We start from the raw sequence: 20,078 nt of genomic DNA, 5'->3' as shown, positions 1-20,078 counted from the left end.
TATTTACTTAATCAATCATTTCTATCAGCACGGACTCATGAACATTTACCTTATTCCTTAGGTTATAATTGCATAATGTCATTATTTTGTTGCTTAAACTGTTCCAGCTTTGGGCACTGGACAGCTGTTTCAGGATAATAATGTCCCAAAGCTAACTGACCATTCCGGAATACGTCGTAAATAGTTTTTAGACATTTTAACAGGAAAGCAATTTATGTATAATGAATCTATCTCCAAGTTATGTATGGAAAAATTATCAAACTGATGACCGAGAAGATCAATTTAAGATTACATGCAGTTTAGTTATGCTCTTTTTATACTTTAAGAAGGAAAACTATTTGACAGAGACAATTACACATCGAGAAGATGCAGTTATTTCCTTCACAGAATACAAAATTATAAGGAAAGAGTAAACAATAAACCAATCAAGACTGCTACAATGTTTAAAGCTGTAAGAATTTTAACTGCCCACATTTCCCTATTATTTCCCATTCATTCCTTAACCTCCAGAAATCTAACAATTGTCACTATGGAAATTGCTCTCAGATTACAGAAGATAATCTGCTAAAGCAAACTGTCTCCTTCCAGTCCTTATCTGAATGATCAGCACCTGACACTCCTTAGAACAAAACCCCCTTAGGAAACCCAGTGTGTTCACCCTGAACTTTATCATTCCTGCTCTTAATTTCTTTGCTTAAACAACCACGGATCTAAAACTTTACCTTCAGGTTTGATTTCTCTTTTGAGCTACAGATTCATATATCCCACTAAACAGCAAGAAACTCAAATCCATTTTCCATCTCCAGTCTCCTTTTGCATACCACCTTTTTAGGCTTCCCTGGTGGCTCAGATGGTAAAGAATCTGCCTGTAATGCAGGAAACCCAGGTTCGATCCCTGGGTCTGGAAGATCCCCTGGAGAAGGGAATGGCTACCTACTCCAGTATTCTTGCCTGGAGAATTCCATGGACAGAAGAGACTGGACAGCTACAGTCCATGGGGTTGGAGAGTCGGACATAACTGAACAACTAATATTTTCTTTTAACCACATCACCATTCAACCAACTGCCTGAGAGAGGTATCTTACAGACATTCTAAAATCTTCAATCTTTCTTTTCTTTACAACTTTAAAAAATCTATTTCTGGACTTCCCTGGTGGTCCAGTGGTTGGAAATTCACCTGCCAATGCAGGGGACATGGATTTGATCCCTGGTTGGGGAGGATTCCATATGCTGAGGGCAACTAAGTTCATGCAGCACAACGACACAGCCTGTGCTCTAGAGCCCATGTTCCTCAACTAGAAGCCAGCATACCACAACCAGAGAGTAGCTCTCGCTCGCCACTAGAGAAAGCCCACATGCAGCAACAAAGACCCAGTCAACAATAAACAAACAAAATTATAAAATCTATTTCTTCTGAATGTTGTTTTCTCTATCACTACCTTAGTTCAGGCCCCCATAATATTTCACTGAGACAATATCCAAACTGGTCTACCTGATCTTTCTCTAATCTATCTATCAAAGTGCTATCCATATGATCTTAGCAAATCATTCTACTTTAAAACCCTTAATTTCCCACTGCCTATAAGGTAAACTCCAAACTCTTTGGTATCCTACATAAACAAGAGGCTCTGTCTTTCCAAACACATTTCCTGGTCTCATATCAGACTATTTTCAGTTACTTAAGTACAGAATCACGTCTCCAAAATCCTCCAAAGCTTACTTCTCTATGAAAAATAGTCTTTACCCTTTATTCTTTAAACAATAAACTCAAAATATCTTCCTGGCTCCTTTTAAGTGAGTACTTCTCTTCTCTGCACCCTAAAATATGCTGTGAGTACCTCAATTTTAGGAGTTATCAATTACTATTTGTATACATGTTCATATACTCCAATGAACTATAAATTCTCTGAAGGCAGAAATTATATCTTATTCCTTTTGTTTGTATTCTCTGTATCTGGCAAACAATAGACACAAAATAACTGCTGAACGGACAGCTATCATAATAGTTAAGATTAAAAAACCAAGTTCTTGTATTCCCCATCCCGATCCCCCCTCCCACCTCCCTCTCTACCCAATCCCTCTGAGTCTTCCCAGTGCACCAGGCCCAAGCACTTGTCTCATGCATCCAACCTGGGCTGGTGATCTGTTTCACTATAGATAATATACATGTTTCGATGCTGTTCTCTCAAAACATCCCACCCTCGCCTTCTCCCACAGAGTCCAAAAGTCTGTTCTGTACATCTGTACAAACCCACACAATATTGTAAAGTAATTAGCCTCCAACTAATAAAAATAAGTGAAAAAAATAAAAATAAAAAATAAAAGAAAGAAAAAAAAAACCAAGTTCTTAAGCTTTGCCTAAATAAAACAAATTCTGACTTTCAGTGATCAAATTAGAAGATACGCCATGATTTAGCATTTTTTCTTTATTATTTTCCTTAATTAAAAATCTTTTTCTCAGCTGGTTTTCTGTGAACAGGTAAGCCAATTTTCATGTCTGTTAAGAATTTCATGTCTGTCAAAGCTGTAAGAATTTTATATGCCCACATTTCCCTATTACTTCCTATTCATTCTTTAGCCTCCTGAGGAAAAAAAAAACCCTGTTGGTAGATCAAGACACATTTTTACCCACTTAACTAAAGAGTAACTATGAAGAAGAGAGATTCCAAGGTACAGATCAATTAACAAAAGAATTTAAATTAGACTTGTGATAGAATGAAGAATACACGGGATCTCTGACTCTGATTCCTGGCACAAAACTTCAAAAAAAAATCTTGGAATTTCCTGATAGTAGTGTCTTTGCTATGTCTAAGAGGTGACTTAAGGTGAACCCTAAGCTTCCTTCAGGATGGAGGCTGGTCATTAGAGACCAACCACAAGATTAGACAGTTGAAACTCTGGGTAAGCCCAACCTGCAGAGGATGGAGGTGGATTAGAGACTGAATGCAAACATATGGTCAATGATTTAATCAATCATGCCTTTATAATGAAATCCCAATCAAAATTCTGAACCCATAGGCCTTGTGAAGTTTCTTGGTTGGCGAACATAATGATCTACCGGGAGGATGACACACCCATGTTCCAGAAAGAGGGTATGGGAACTCTGTGTCCCCTTCTCCACACCAGCTATTGCCCTATTCATCTCTTCAATTCCGGATCTGTATCCTTTATAATAAAACTGCAATTGTAATTTCAGTGGTTTCAGTGAGTCCTGTGAGCCATTTCACCAAATTATCAAAACTGAGGCCTTAGGACTTTCCTGGTGGTCCAGTGGTTAAGAATCTGTCTGCCAATGCAGGAGACATAGGTTTGATTCCAGGTCCAGGCAGATCCCACATGCTATGGAGCAGCTAAGTCCCTGTGCCACGACCACTGAAGCCTAAGCACTCTAGAGCCTGGGAGCTGCAACAAGAGAAGCCACTGCAATGAGAAGTCTGCATACTGCAACTAGAGAGTAGTCCCCAATCACAGCAACTAGAGAAAGCCCACGTGCAGTAATGAAGACCCAATGTAGCCAAAAATAAAATAAATAACTCATTTCAGGTGTTTTTTTTTTAATGAAGGGTTGTGGTAAGACCTAAACTTGTGGCAGATAGGGCAGAAGTGTGGGTGGATTGGTGACACTGAAACTTGCAGCTGGCATCTTAAGTGGGGGCAGTCTTCAAAAAAAAATCTTTGCTCTTAACTTATAGGGTCTTCTCTAACTCAAGGTGATTAGTATCAGAATTGATCCAAATTAGAGGAAACCCAGTTGGTGACAGAGAATTGATCAGATTGTGAGAGACTGTCCAACTCTCACATCCATACATGACTACTGGAAAAACCATAGCCTTGACTAGATGGACCTTTGTTGGCAAAGTAATGTCTCTGCTTTTTAATATGCTATCTAGGTTGGTCATAGCTTTTCTTCCAAGTAGCAAGTGTTTTTAATTTCATGGCTGCAGTCACCATATGCAGTGATTTCAGAGCCCAGAAATATAATAAAGTTTCTCACTGTTTCTGCTGTTTCCCCATCTATTTGCCATGAAGTGATGGGACCAGATGACATGATCTTAGTTTTCTGAATGTTGAGTTTTTAAGACAGCTTTTTCACTCTTCACAGAGGTCTTAATATGTTTTTATTTTTTTAAAGGAAGGAAATAAGACAGCTTCTTATTCATTAAGCAGATATTTCTGCATATGTTACATTTCCCTGCTATCTCAGTCCCTAAGGTCCCTGAAGCCAGATGTGGATCCATCCTTTCCACTCTAACCCCAATAAATGTCCTCTCGCGTGACTTTATTGCTCATGAAGGTGATATACTGGACATATTTAACAAACTAACCTGTCGTTTCACTTCACTTTCACCTCAATTTCCCCACTTGTTATAAGCGTCTTCTCACAACTCTTAAATTAGGGGCCACAGCTTTAATATCCCTTGGAGCCAGATAAACCACTTAAATAGTTGAACTGGGTTAGATAAAACACACATCAGGAAACTGTCAAGACTGAGGCAAATTGAAGACTGCATGCCCCGACTAAAGACCTGGGGAGAGGGAAGGGGTTGCCATTATTGAGACCCAACCTTAATGTCATCCAGGAAATATGGATTAAGTGTTGTCAGATGTTCTGATTTCTTTTCAAAGAAAAGTAGAACTCTGAACAGTTATGTGAAATCTCCAGATTTTAAAATTTCAGCATTAAAAAAAAAAACTATAGAAATCACTACAATGGGTCATATACAAACCAAAGGTCGATGGTTTTTAACCACTACTTTAAATAATTAAATTGTTCAAAGATACCCAAGGCGCTCTTTTTTTCTCACTCTGTATTCTCTGTAGGGAAATTTCTCATGATGACATGCCGATAAACAGATCAGAGGATTCATAGATATATAGTCTGTTTTGTTACAGTGTTTCTACAGCATTAAACAGCTCCAGAATGACAAAGAAGTTGTATGAGTACATACATGATTTTTCAAAGTACATTAATGTTTTGAAACACAGGATTAGCAGCTAAACGAAGACTACATGAACACAAACTAAATGCAGTAAACCGTTGAGCAATGTAGTTTTGTTCAGAATGTCCATGCATCCTTTTGGGAACAACTGGTCACAGATATTCCTACAAATGCTTATTGTATGTTTCCCTCAATCTTAATGCAAAAGAAACAAATAAGGACAATAAACCAGAACCAACTCTCTGGCATCAATTTATATTTGTGATATACACTGGGCTTCCCTGGTGGCTCAGACCTCAGAATCTGTCTTGCAATGTGGGAGACTTGGGTTCGATCCCTGGGTTGGGAAGATCCCCTGGCAGAGGGCATGGCAACCCACTCCAACATTCTTGCCTGGAGAATTCCATGGACAGAGGAGCCTGGTGGGCTACAATCCATGTGGTCACAAATAGTTGGACATGACTGAGTGACTAACATGTTAACTACATTGAGCAGCTTTAACCCTTCTTTATATCTGCTTCTATCAGGCTATTTTCATCTTTCTTAAAAGTCCTATGTTTACTGTAGTATTTCATTACTTATTGAACAATTTAACACATATTTTTACCTGCTGTTGGTATTTTCCAGAATTATTGCTTTTCTTAGTGCTCTGTTTACAAAGTTTAATAGGTTTTGAGAGTCTGTTCCAAAGTGTATCATTTCCAGATACCCCTTTATCTTTAGTGAATAATATCACCAACGTTTTTCAAAACCTCAGAGTGAAATGCCCTTATCTCTAGCCCAAACATCTCTCTTGAGCTCCAGAACTAGATACCCAAATGCCCACTCAACATCACCATTTGAATTTTATAAAGGCATTTCAAGGTTTATAAATATTAAAAAGCAAACCTGTGCTCTCTCAAAATTCCTCCTCTTCTAGTCTACTCTATATCAGGACAATGCACGAACCTCTCAAATATTCATGAAGGAGTCTGCCAACACCCTTGTCTAAATACCATTTTATGTAGGTTACTGCAATTGTCCACTGATTGGTTTCCCTATAACTATTTTTACATTTATAATTCAGTGTTCACACATGAGCTAGAATGATCTTCAAAAATGCAAATCTAAAATCAAAACTTGCTTTTTTTGCTTTGGTTTTTATAAAATCAAAATCTTTAACATACACCCTGGCTTCTTTCTTTCACAACTCTCTCACCATTCTGTTTGTATTCCCTCTCCTACCACAATGAACCTTCTGACCTCTATCTACCCTACTTCTTCTAATGTCTAAGCTCCTTAACATTTTAAGATCTTCAAATGTGGTCTTCACTCAATCCTCAGCTTGAAAAGCTTGGTGGTTTCATACCCCTTAACATTAAATTTTCATCCCTGGGCTATAACTAATTACTCCATCTAAAATAGGTACCCCTCTCCCCTTATTTACTCTAATGTTGTTACATTAATTGACAGCATTTTTTAAATTAATTATGCCATTATTTGTGTGTTTACCACTCTACAGTTTGTCCTCTCTCACCAAGCTGAAAGTTAATGAGGCAAGGTATCAAGTCTTTACCCTCTACTATACAAAAGTGACTGGAAGAATGCTAGATGTTTTGCAATTCAATAAATAAATGAATGAACGAATAGATGAATAAGGGGAATTCTGTTCACCTAGATAACTACTGTTCATCCTTCATTCAAGTAAGAGTCTAGGGTCATTTTCTCAGGGAAGGCTTCCTGAGTTAGGCCCCCATTTCATACCTACATAGAACCCTGGACTTTCTTAAAAAATATACATATATATATGTGTGTGTGTGTGTATTTATAAACTGTCACAATTTTTATGACATTTAATTTGTAGCTTTTATTGTTTATTACCTATCTCCTCCAATATTAAGTTCAATGAGAACAATGAACCTGTGTGCCTTATTCCCTATTACGTTACAAAGGTCCACAAAGTACAATATCTGGCAGACATCAGATATTCATTAGCTGCTGTTGATTAATTTTTATCAAAAAAGATGTTGAATGAACCTAGAGTTTAGGATTTTTTTCCCTCCTTATTACACTATTAAAAACTAAAGAACACTCAGCTTCTCTATCAAGGTAGCTTCTATTTTTCAAAAGTTCACAAATAATTAAACTCAGGAACAAAAACTCTTCTCTTTGAGGGCTTTATCATTTCCTCTAATGCACAAGCTTTTAATCTTTTGGAGGAATAATATTAACATCTGTGTGTTTACTATGTGCAAATCATTTTAATAAATACTATAATCACACTTACTGCTTCTAATAATAACACTACTAATTCCATTTTATAGAAGAGATATTGAGGCTTAGAGGGTTTACCTTGAGAATCTGATCAAATGTATGGATATTCTCCTGAAAAATACACACAAGCATACATATACTTCCTGGTGGCTTCCCTGGTGGCTCAGATGGTAAAGGACAGCCTGCAATGCAGGAGACCTGGGGTTCAATCCCTGGACTGGGAAGATCCCCTGGAGAAGGGAATGGCTATCCACTCCAGCATTCTTGCCTGGAGAATCCCATAGACAGAGGAGCCTGGCGGGCTACAGTCCACAGGGTTGCAAAGAGTCAGACATGACTTAAGCACAGCACACACAGCACATACACGTAACTTTACTTACAACATCAGAGGTTTCATGAACTTTCTGGAGTTAATTTATCAACTGGCAAAGTTGAGATCTTTGATAAAAAACTCCTGACTTAGAGATATCTTATAGATGAATAGGCAATGCTTCCTTTTTCTTGTTTTCTATATTCTTTTCAATTCTCAAGACACTTTTTAGACATTACAAATGCATTATCTAAATTTGCTTCATGTCATTTTACTCAACTAAAGCAGCTTTTATGAAGATATCTAAAGGTACTCTGAAAATGAAGTCCTGTTAAGTATTCAGTTAAATTTTACAAACTTGATTATTTTGTTTTTGGCCCTACTGCAATGGCTTGTTACAGTGATTAAACCTGGGTCCACAGCAGTGAAAGCATAGAGTCCTAACCATTGGATCCCAGGGAATGCTGGAAAATTCATAGTTTTGAATGCTTAGATTTTTATTATGAGACGTACAGACTTAACAACATATTCTTCGTATAACATAGAAACACTTATAAATTGAATTAGTATATATTAAAAATCCTGCAAAGTTATTAACAGATAGCCACAACACTGTAAATCAATTATACTTAAAAGGAAAAAAAAAACAGTATATATTAAAAATCCTGCAAAGCTGTTAACAGAGAGCCACAACATTGTAAAGCCGTATCTCCCTAAAGAAACTGTAACGGCCTTTTTGCATAAGAAAGCAATTTTTCCTGACTTCCAAAAGTTGAGTACTATCTCGTTGATAATGATCTCTCTTCTCAAAATTAAGAATTAACTCAAAGACACGCCTTATCTTACTTCTCACATCTACTGAAAACAAAATGGTGGAAGATAACATTTCAAAATAAATTTATGAAAACAACAACAAAAACATTAGAGCTATTCAAAGCTCATGTACATGTACCAGGCAACCAGTAGGCAAAATACACCATTTCTCTAACACAAACAACAGGCAACAAAATAAACCTCTTACCTGTTAAGGTCTGTACTGCCCTTTCGCTGGAAGGCAGTGGTTCCTTTCTGTGAGGCCGATTTAGTGAAGTGTCCTGTGCAGAAAACAGTCCAGGGCTGTCAGTTAATTTCTTCCGGCCACTGGAGTTAGGGTTTGAAACTCTGCAGCTCCCTATTGCACTTGTGAAAAGGTTTGTGTGTTCATCACTGCTGGCTGGATCAGAGTTGGGAGTGAATCCTCCAAGGGATAAACTTGGAGAACTTTCTGAACAGTCAATCTGTAAAGGTGTCTGCAATCCCAAGGCCAATGGACTAGATTCTGAAGGCTCCCGGTGGACCCACTGTTCTTCTCTGTTTATTAAACTTTTTGAAGGAGAGAGATGAGGGCAGGACATATGACACCGGTGCTTTTCCTTATGTTTATAACGTTCTCCAACAGTGTCCTTTCCAAATCGATAGCGCTTCAAGGATTCTAGAACAGATCTGGAAGAGCCAGCGTCCATGGAAACCTGTGGCTGCTCAGAAGAACGATGTTCTCTGTGTTTGTGACGGTGCCTGTGTTTGTGCTCAACCATCCAACCATAGGCCATCTCAGGCGGGACACTAGGGTAAGTACTCATGGAAAGGAGGGGAGTCCTGCTGGTTGTAAGAAAGGCCTCCTGTCGAAGTAACTTATGCTTTTTCTTATGGTATTTGGTGGGATTGAGAAGTAAATGACCAGCATGCATATAGGAAGGAGGTGGAAGTGGAGTGGTGAAAGAAGGAGATGGAGGAGGTGGATAAAGAGTGGGGGGATACCTTCCATAGTAACCTAATCCTATGGGAGCAGCTGTAAGGGGTGAGGGAGAGTAAGGCATGCCATAAGAAGGATAGAATCCAGTACTAGAGAGAGGAAAACTAAGGCTGTGCATAAAAGGCATTTCAGCCATTGCCTCCCTCATCTTAGGGGGTCTCCCTCTCTTCTTTTTTAAGTCGGGTTTTCGAATGTAGTGCAAAGGGTCTAAGGGGAAAGAAGGATGTGTATAGAAACTATTAAAGTTGATCCGAAAAATAGTTGGCAGAAGGTCTCGGGGAATAAAATGATGACTTCGATGAGTGATTCGAATTTCACTTAGGCGACTTATTAATTCCTCCAGATCTGCAATGAAGTCTGGATCCTGTCTATTTCGGAGTTGGGGGTATTTCTTTTTCCGTTTTCGTTTTTGCCTTTTCATTTTGTCATAGCTGAGGTAATCATGATTCCTGCGCTTGCATTTATGTTTATGTTTTTCTTTAAGACTGCTTAGGACTGTAGAGGTTTCAGGGGGAATCAGAGAAACATGCTCAAAAGAATGCCTCCTCTTTTTTTGCCCACAAAATTTCTCTGCCCGGTCTGATGTGCTGTTATTATCTGTTCCAATTCCACTATCACTGGGAATGGTTTCATCACTATGAGACTCACTAATAGGCGAAGGAGTAGCTTCTTTCAGAGATGTGAGTTCACTCAAGTGTGAAGGAGAATTTGGCAACAAAGTAGGAGGAGATAACCGCCTCCTCCCCTTTGAGGCCTTCTTCATTGCAAGAGTCTGAATCATACTGCCCTGCCTGGAGTGTAAATGCAAATATGGCACTGAACTGGGTTCAACAAAGCCTGCATCACTACTTACAGGGCTCTGACCTCCACTAGTCCCAGAAGACTGAGAGCAAATAGGTGATGGAAGAATCTCAGAACTACTAGCAGATGAAGGCAGCAAAGGGGGAAGAATCTGTCCTAATGCTGATCCAGCTGCCTGCTGAGCTGTTTGTTCAAGAACAGCAAGGCTGGTAGGGCTACCAGAAAGAATGCCATTTAAGACAGTTTTTGGTTTTCGACCTCTCCTCTTTCCTATGTAAATGGTTCCTTTCTTGCTGACATTTATCTGTTGGCCCAATTTAGAGCCAAAAGTAGCGGCAAGACTTGACACTGTATTATGGAGTTTGGATTGCACTTTCCCTTTATTACTTGATTCTACAGAGCTTGAAAGAATTTGATTCAACAGTTTCTTTCTCTTTAAAGTCTTCATTTTATTTATTTTGCGGATAATTGTTTTCATTAATTGTCCATTGTTTCTCTTGGTAATTTTTTTATCTGGTTCCATCTCAAGGTCACTCATACTACAGACAGTTGGCCTATGACTGTCATCTAGATCATCTGGATCTTGAAGTTGATCCTCACTCTCAAAGAAATCACTGCTACTTCTATGGTTATCACTTTCAGATTCAAGCTTGCTTGGACTTTCAGTGGCAACAAATGGAGCCACGGATAGCACAGGTGGCTTCATCTTGACTGGTGACCTCATTTGCCTCTTGGGTCTGCCTCTCTTTTTTGGAAAAGGAGACACAGACAGACTCTGTTTGAAAGAAGGAATTTCAATTTCTGGCTGTAAAATTGGGGGTTCTTGTTCTTCCTTAGACTGCAAAGAAAAGACTTTGGAAGCAGGGATTTTTAAAGTTCTTTTAGGTGGGCCCTCCAGTTGAGGCATCTCCTTAGACTTAGGTCTTCCTCTTTTGGGCTTATAAATATCAGACAAAAGGTCACTAGAGACACACATACTGGAGGATAGTTTGTGAGTAGCAAAAGACTTATGAGATGGTTTTTCACTATCAGTTAAGAGAGCAAGAGAAGGAGTTGTAGATTTGCTCAACTTTGGCAATCGGCGTTTAAGGAAGTCATGATCTACAAATGAAGATGGTCCAATGTTTTTCATAAACTTTGCTGGCTCGGAATTACTATTTGATAGTGAACTACATGTAACATTTTTAAAAAGCTCTGATCTTTCTAATTCTAGCCCTTTTGGAGACCGGCATGTGCTTCTTGCCACCACTTTAGTCCACCGAGGTTTTCTTCCTTTTCTTTTTTTTAAGGGTTTGGACTGCAAAGGAGTGCTTAGGCTTTCAGCAACTTGGCAGTGTTTGTCAGATGCAGATACTGCACCAAGTTTTAGAAAGGGCTTGTTACTAAATAAACTAGTGAAGTTAACCACTGAAGGGGTAATTGTATGAATACTGGATTCAGAAGTCAAACTTGGCTTTTTTCCCAGAGAAGAGTTTATTCTTGAAATATCTATATGTGTAGTTTTAGAATCATTTAGCTCTTTATCAATCCCTTTACATTCAATATTCATGCTATGACCCATAGACCTGTGACCAATGTTCAGATGGGTACCTTCAGAAGTAAATTGGTTCTTTCCAACAGACTCAGAAATTTCTTCCATTAGTTCTGTGGTAGGACTTAAAAGTAACGGATTAGAAGTCATCTGTGAAGAAGTTTCAGGGGGACTTCTGGTTAAAGGATTAACAGACACAGTAGGTGATGGGGAAGGGAGATTGCTTTCTCCTACTGCACTAAAAGGGGATTTTGCTGTAGATGCATCAGAAGCAACTCCCATTTGAAAGTCTGGAGAAGTGCAATATACAGGAGGTTGCTTTTCATGCTTTGAGGTTTCATAAGACCCCCTTTCACCGGATGAGAAACTGTCTTGCTGAATACATGTTCCTTCATTAAACATTTCTTTCTCCAAATTAATGATTTCCTTTCGAACTGAGAACTTATCCAATATGCTTTCTTTACTCTGCCGTGTGACAGTCTTCTCAAAAGTTTTGCTGGTGGCACTGTCTTTCAGGGATTCAGAAAGTTCCTGACTTTCATGACTACTGATGTTTGTACTACAAGAAGCCTTAAGTGGTTCCTGAGTGGGGAGCAGTGCTTCCGCTTTAAGGTTTATGGCATCTTTATTGACCAATCCTGTCATAGGACAACTCACTAGTTTCTTCCCAATGTCCTTATTAACTAATCCCATTGTTGAATTTGCTACAATCTTCTTTGCACAGTCCTTGGCCACTAGGCCAACAGTTGAACCCAATTTCTTGCCCAAGTCTTTGTTAACTAGTCCAACCACAGTGCCGAGTCCCAGTTTCTTCCCAGGCTCCTTACTCACTAAACCTGGAACAATGCCAATTCCGAGCTTCTTTCCTGTGTCTTTGCTCAGCAGTCCTACTGTAGTGATCGTCCCTGGCTTTTTGCCTAAGTCTTTATTAATGAAAACTGCTGTAGTGCCAGTTCCTAGTTTTTTCACCGAGTCCTTATTGACCAATCCTACTGTTGCATTAAACACTGGCTTTTTCCCAGGATCTTTAGTTACCAACCCAACCGCTGTGCTGATAGTTGGTTTTTTTATTAAGTCTTTATGTATTATTCCAGCTACAGAGCCAACACCTGCTTTCCTGATCAAATCCTTGCTAACCAATCCTGCAGTAGTGCCAGTTCCTAACTTCTTCGGTTTTGTCTTGGAAGACTTGGAGGGAGGACAAGTTGCAATGAGCTGTGCCAACTTCTCCGTTACACTTGTTCCTCCATTAAGTAATGCCCTGTCCTTTAAATCAGGATCCCGGCTACCAATAAGAGTAGATGATGTTGCATTAATGTAATCTGTCATTTCTGAGTGTGCTGGAGAAAGCTTCTTAGACAAAGGATTGTTTTCTCCCTGTGAATGAAGATGGAGGGTTTCTTCAGACTGGCATTCAATGGCTGCAACATCACCTGATTTCTTGTACAACTTTGAAGGATCCTAAAATTTGAATAAGAAAAGGGTTTCAGAGACAGTAAACCTTATATACCATTTTAGTTTAGCATTACAATAGAACTAGATGATCACACATCAGATATAAGATAGGCAGTAGTGCTTTTTTAAAAAAAAACCTACCTAACTAATGTTACACTAATGTCACAGTATATTACTTCCTCTACTACTATATCAGAGGCTATCAAGATGCAGTCTTTCTTGACTTTCAACCACATGAACATATATACTACTGGAAATATCCCTGATATTTTTTTACATTATTTTAAAAAGGCAAATTAACAGTCTACTTTCACCTAACTTTAGATGGACTAAATATACATTACCATATGAATTAGTTTTTGAAAAGATAGATATTGTTAGCAACAATATCCCATGGTCCTCATTCAAAACAATGGTTCACTGCTTATCTCTTTAATTGATTTAAATGATTTCAAACCAATACAGGTCAATCTCTGACTTAACTTTCACTCCTTTAACACATTCTTTATTATAATCTTGAATGAACAGTCAAGTTCTCTCTTCATGTGAGAAGAAAAGACAATATATTCATGTTTTCTTTAGAATGTGTTTTTATATAAAATCTTAAGAGTTGGAAGCAACTTTTAAATCATAATATAAATTGATATAAAAGTCATGAATCCTCACTATATACTTTACAAATGAATTTATCACTTCACACAACAATATGCTTTACTTTTGGACAACAAAGATTATTTTCATGTTTCAGCAAAGATTTTTTAGAATTGAGGTATAAATGACAAATGAAAGACTTGAACAAAGGTAAAGACATACTGTGTGTGTGGATAGGAAGACATAAAGATGACAGTTTTCCCTAAGCAAATTTACAGATTTATATGATCCTAATAAAACATCAAACAAGAGTCTCTCAGGAATAAGAAAAGTTACTAACATTCACTAGGAAAAATACATAAGCAAGAATACCGAGCAAAATCTAAAAAGAAGGGGATAACTGTATCAAATGTTAACTTTTTTTTAAGCCTCTATCACAAAAATAGTACAGTGCACGAAAAGACAAAAGATCCAATGGACCAGGATAGAAAACTCAAAACCGAATCCATGTATATATGGAAAAGTGCTGTATAAAAAAAATGGTATAATTCTGTAGCTAGAAAAGTACCACACATTAATTAATTCCTATGCCCACTTTTAGGTCAGAAGACACAGTGGTACACCCAAGACACGCTGGCAAAAATCTAATGTTTGCAAAAGGCTAAAAATGTAACACTATTTTAATAGCAAAATCTGAAAATAAGTCTAAATAATTACCTACAGGGGGCTGGCTAAATAAATCAAAATATATTATACAATGGAGTGTCAAAAAACAGGGGGGAAAAAAGGAAATATCGATACACAGCTATGGAATGATCTAGAATATGTATTATTAAAGAGAAAAGCAACAATTTCAACAGTTGTTATAAGAAAACCTTCTGTATAAGAAAGGGATAAAGGAATATGGCTATATTAATATGTACATATCTGGAAGAATAAACTAAAATGTAATGAAAATCTATGAGGGAAGAAATACAATATGACCAATATTTGACTAACTCAGAATTAAGAGAACTATCTTGTTTTGGACTGGACTCTCATAATTTTGCCCAAAAGGAAACTGGCTTTGTTGACAGTCTCATATACAACTGAATTATATTAAGCTTATAATTAAAGAAGCACATTTTCTTTCCATCTTATTAAAAAAACCATATTTCTATTTTGTACTTTTACAGTTACTTTTTAAAACTTAAAAATTAAAGGCTTAATAAAAGGCTTTATTAAGTATTTTTAAATATATTTGTATCTGAAAATGCTATAACTTACCTTTAAAAATCTGTTATGAACAAACTATGACTATGCACAGATAATGTTCACAAACAAGACTGAAAGGATACAGAATAAGAATAAAACTATGTACTCTATAACTCTATTTATACTGAATATTAAGTTCACAAAGAGGTACAACTAATTATGATAATAAAAGTCAGGAAAATGATTACCCCTCCTGTGGGGTAGTAATGAGAAAGAAGCATAAGATCTTAGTGGGTGCTGGTAAAGTTTTATTTGTTAAACTGAATACTGGTTACAAGGGGTGGCTGACTTTGTGAAAATTCACTGAGTTGTTACATTTATGTTACACCTCAATAAGATATTTTAAAAATTCTGCCTAAAAGAAAAGTAAAAAAATCCAGTTCTCGTAAACTGCTAAAAGACTATATTGAAATCTGGTTTTTCACCTTTGTCAGAAATAAATGTCTCAGATTAATTAAAATCATCCTAAACTAGTTAGTATTTCACAGTAGCTATCAGTAAAGGTCTATGACTAAAGAAGGGAAAAATAAAAATAAAACAGAAAACACAGATAATTTGTTTTCAAAGAGTTTTTTCTTCCAAATACTGACACTGAAACTGAGTGAGAAAGAATAATATGTTGAAAACTACATTTGGTACTGGGTATTACTCTCTGACAATTCTAAGAATCTCTTAAAATGACAACCTTTCAATGGACATGAGTGTGGGTAAACTTCGGGAGTTGGTGATGGACAGGGAGGCCTGGCATGCTGCCAATTCATTGGGTCACAAAGAGTCAGACTGAGCGACTGAACTGGATTGATAAGGGTAAGAGATATCATTTTTAAGAGTATATTATTTGCCAATGAAAAAGATACTGTATCAAAATATAATTTCCAGCATATAATTTTTTTCAACTTGAAAACAAAGATAAAAGTATTCTCATTAGAAAAGAGAAAGTATAAATACTACCATCCACAGATAAACAATTTTACATTTCAGATACTTCATGATATACTCAAATAAACACATGTACATTCTTTCTTAAAAATGGGACCAAAAATGATTATGGTTTCATATCCCACTGGAACAAAGCAAGGAAGATGCCTTTCTATGCAAATAAATCAAGAGTCAGTCTATCAATTTAATGGTTTCATAATAGTTCAAAATTAATAAAATCAAACTCACACTGGCTACTTTTTAAACAATTTTTGGCTATTTATTTTTTAATTTAAATTCTTCTTCTAACACTTTTTTCCCCCAAAAAGATTTATTTATTCATGGCTGCGCTGGGTCTTTGTTGCTCCATGTGGGCACTCTCTAGTTGCAGCAAGCGGGGGCTACTCTTTACTGCAGTGCACAGGCTTCTCGCTGAGGTAAGTTCTCTTGCTGTGGACCACAGGCTCTAGGAGCTCGGGCTCAGCAGTTGTGGCTCGCAGGCTAAACACTGGCTCAATAGTTGTGGCACAAGGGCTTAGCTGCTTCACAGCATGGGGGAATCTTCCCAGATCAGGGACAGAACCTTTGTCTGCTGCATTGGCAAGTAGATTCTCAACCATTAGACCACCAGGAAAGTCCCTTGCCTATTTGTTATTGTAAGTAATATGATGATGAACATCTAATTATATAAATCTGTCTATTCATCCAATTATTTCCTTCAGATTAACTTCGAAAAGTGGAACTGCTTGGTTGAAGGGTGTATCTGTTGTTGCTGTTTAGTTGCTCAGGTGTCTCCGACTCTGCAACCCTATGGACTGCAGCACATCAGGCTTCCCTGTCCTTCACCATCTCCCAGAGCTTGCTCAAACTCATGGCCATTGAGCTGGTGATGTCATCCAACCATTTTGTTCTGTGTTGTCCCCTTCTCCTCCTGCCTTCAATCTTTCCCAGCATCAGGGTCTATTCTAATGAGTCTGCTCTTCAAATCAGGTGGCCAAAGTATTGGGAGCTTCAGCTTCAGCATCAGTCCCTCCAATGAATATTCAGGACTGATTTCCTTTAGGATGGACTGGTTGGATCTCCTTGCAGTCCAAGGGACTCTCAAGAGTCTTCCCCAACACCACAAGTCAAAAGCATCAATTCTTTGGTGCTCAGCCTTCTTTATGGTCTATCTCTCACATCCATACATGACTACTGGAAAAACCATAGCTTTGACTAGACGAACCTTTGTCGGCAAAGTAATGTCTCTGCTTTTTTTTTTTTTTTTTATTTTATACATTTCTATAATCCGGACACCTGTCTCTGCTTTTTAATATGCTGTCTAGGTTTGTCATAGCAAAAGATATATACAATTAATAATTATACAAACAGGACAGCCCTGTATCAAGACTTTTTTAATGGAAAAAAGTTTATTATAAAAATTCAGAGTATTATAAAACACTACATCTGTAGCCCAAGATAATATCTTATGACTTATGATATTCTTTATGGCAGAAGCATTAACAACTAACAACCTTGCTTCTGACAAGTTTGAATTAAACATCAGACTAACAGTATTCATGTCAATCTTAATGTTCCCAAACCTTGACAATTGGGTGATTTGGTTATATCTATCTCCAGAAAACAATATTCTCTCATTTACTGTTCCAATACACTCACTGAGTTTTCATTTCAAATGTCATTACATTAATTACTATTTGGTTCATTTCAAATCCACTTCTTATTGTCCTGTTTTTATCAAATGGTTATCCTTTTGCCCAAAAACCATTTCAAAATCTTTCAGATGGTTTCAATATTTCCAGCTCTTTGGTTGTGAGGGCTATACTCATCTACTGACTCTTTTTTTTTCTACTGTTGGTTTGTATTCTTATATGGCTTGTAATATTTTCACATTAAGCTATGTGAGTTTTCTTTTTGTGAAATGTCAATGTGCTGAATGTAAAGAAAATATTTTTTTTTTACTCTCATTATCAGTGTTTAAGATTTCACAACCTGTTTAAGATACACTTTTGAAGCATTTCTATTTACATTTCACTTACTGCCTGGTATTCTGAACAAGACATTTTTTGTTATGTGATTTTGTAGTTCTTGTATATTTTTTCAGCAGTGTAATAGCTGATTAAGTTCTTGACCTATGTCATTTTTCTAAATTGTGGAGTTTATCATTTCTTATTTAGAAGAGCTGGAGAAGGAAATGGCAACCCACTCCAGTATTCTTGCCTGGAGAATCCCATGGACAGAAGAGCCTGGTGGGCTGCAGTCCTTGGGGTCGCAGAGTTGGACACGACTGAGCGACTAAGCACAGCACATTTAGAAGAGCCTTTAATATTCTTGAAATAATAATTGTTTCTCTGATGTTGCACATTTCTCTCTCAGTTTACTGGCTGTCTTTCTACTTCCTATTGTTTTTCTTAAAAAGAAGTTCAATGTATTCAAAAACATATGAAAAACTGTACTAACTACCACACATAATCTGTCATTTGATCCAACCATATGATGTGGTTAATGCAATTATCCTCATTAAATTTATTTACTTTTAAACAAGGGAACATAGTTTAGAAACTAGGTCACCTAACCAAAGTCACTTAATCATTAAGTGATTAAAATATCCTTTAAACATAGTCTGATTTCAGAGCTAAAGCTCTTAACCATTATACTGGATAAAATAGTCTCTTTAGCTTTATAGTTTGGTTTTCATAGCATAACTGACACGATCATATCCTCCTACTGATGACAATCTTCACCATATTTTCAATGAATGCTTTTATGGTTTCATTCTTACTTTTAAATTACTTGTCTATTTTGGATTTTTAAAACATAATCTATGGTAGGGAAACAACTTATACCTGAAAAGGCTTTGTCTATTGTTCTAACAGTTTTGCCATTTCTCATTTCATATACACTGGCTTAAAATACATTTATCACATATTTTTATTTATATTTGGGTCTAAACTCTCCATTTTGCTTCATTTACATTTTTTTTTTTCATTTAGTTTTATTAGTTGGAGGCTAATTACTTCACAACATTGCAGTGGGTATTGTCATACATTGACATGAATCAGCCATGGAGTTACATGTATTACCCATCCCGATCCCCACTCCCACCTCCCTCTCCACCCGATACTTCTGGGTCTTCCCAGTGCACCAGGCCCGAGCACTTGTCTCATGCATCCCACCTGGGCTGGTGATCTGTTTCACTATAGATAATATTCATACTGTTCTCTTCATTTACATTTATGTTCTGGAGAAGGAAATGGCAAACCATTCCAGTACTCTTACCTGGAAAATCCCATGGACAGAGGAGCCTGGTAGGCTACAGGCCATGGGGTCGCAAAGGGTCAGACACGACTGAGTGACTTTACTTTCACATTTATGTTTATTCCTGAGCCATTAATACAATAATATGTTGACACTATAACTTTACAATATGTTTGAATACTTAAAAAAATATTTGACTTCTTGTAATCCTATAGGAATTCCTTGGTTATTTAACACTTTGAGATATAATTCACATAACATAAAACTTACCCTTTCTGAGCACAAATTCAAGTTTTTGGTATATTCACAGAATTGTACAGCCATAACCATTACTTTTTAGAACATTTTCATAAGTCTTCCTGGTTATTTCTGTATATGTATACTTCTAGATGACCTTGAGGTTCATATAAAACGTTGAAAAATTCCAAGTGGCATTAATTTTATATATTAAATTAGGAGAAAAGATATCTCAACATTAACTTTGGCTCCACAAGAACTAAAGTAAATTTATCTATTTAGTCAAGCTTATTGGTGTTACTAGATATTGATAATTTTATTCATATAGCCCCTAAACACTTGCTGTCAAGTTTATGTCTGAATATTTTATAAATAATGTTATTTCTGTGAATAAATTTTTTGTTACATTTCTTAACTCTAAACTGATGGTATTCAAAAACACTACTGATTTTATTTACTATATAATCTTGAACTCTTGCTTCATCAGAAATTCAGTTTTTCAACAAATAGTTTTAAAGTACCTACTGTTTAAATGCTAGGAATAACAGCAATGATAAAAAACTTCCCTTCAATACAGAAATTTCATTCTAATGCATGAGAATGGCAAGAGGCAATAAAAAGGTAAAACATTCAGAATATCAGATAGTGAAATGTGCTGTGGAGAAAATCAGAGCATAAAAGAAGACAAATGACTAAGGTTGGAAAGGATCTGCGATATTAAACCAGTTGTTCCATGTA

General features: G+C 36.9%; 1 protein-coding gene across 7 annotated transcripts in view; it reads right to left on the bottom strand.

Annotated features, from left to right (window-relative positions):
- The window catches only part of ASH1L (ASH1 like histone lysine methyltransferase), a 203,310-nt gene that overhangs the window by 127,245 nt on the left and 55,987 nt on the right, over positions 1-20,078 (bottom strand). For all 7 annotated transcript variants that reach the window (XM_061120600.1, XM_061120603.1, XM_061120604.1 and 4 more), the window contains one exon: positions 8,525-13,088. In XM_061120600.1, coding sequence (XP_060976583.1) covers positions 8,525-13,088 — 4,564 coding nt within the window. The remainder of the gene's footprint in view (positions 1-8,524; positions 13,089-20,078) is intronic.

This window comes from Dama dama, chromosome 20 (assembly GCF_033118175.1).
Source record: "Dama dama isolate Ldn47 chromosome 20, ASM3311817v1, whole genome shotgun sequence".
Taxonomy (NCBI): Eukaryota; Metazoa; Chordata; class Mammalia; order Artiodactyla; family Cervidae; genus Dama; species Dama dama.
Note: the sequence above shows the minus strand (reverse complement) of the source record. Positions and strands in the feature narration are given on the sequence as shown.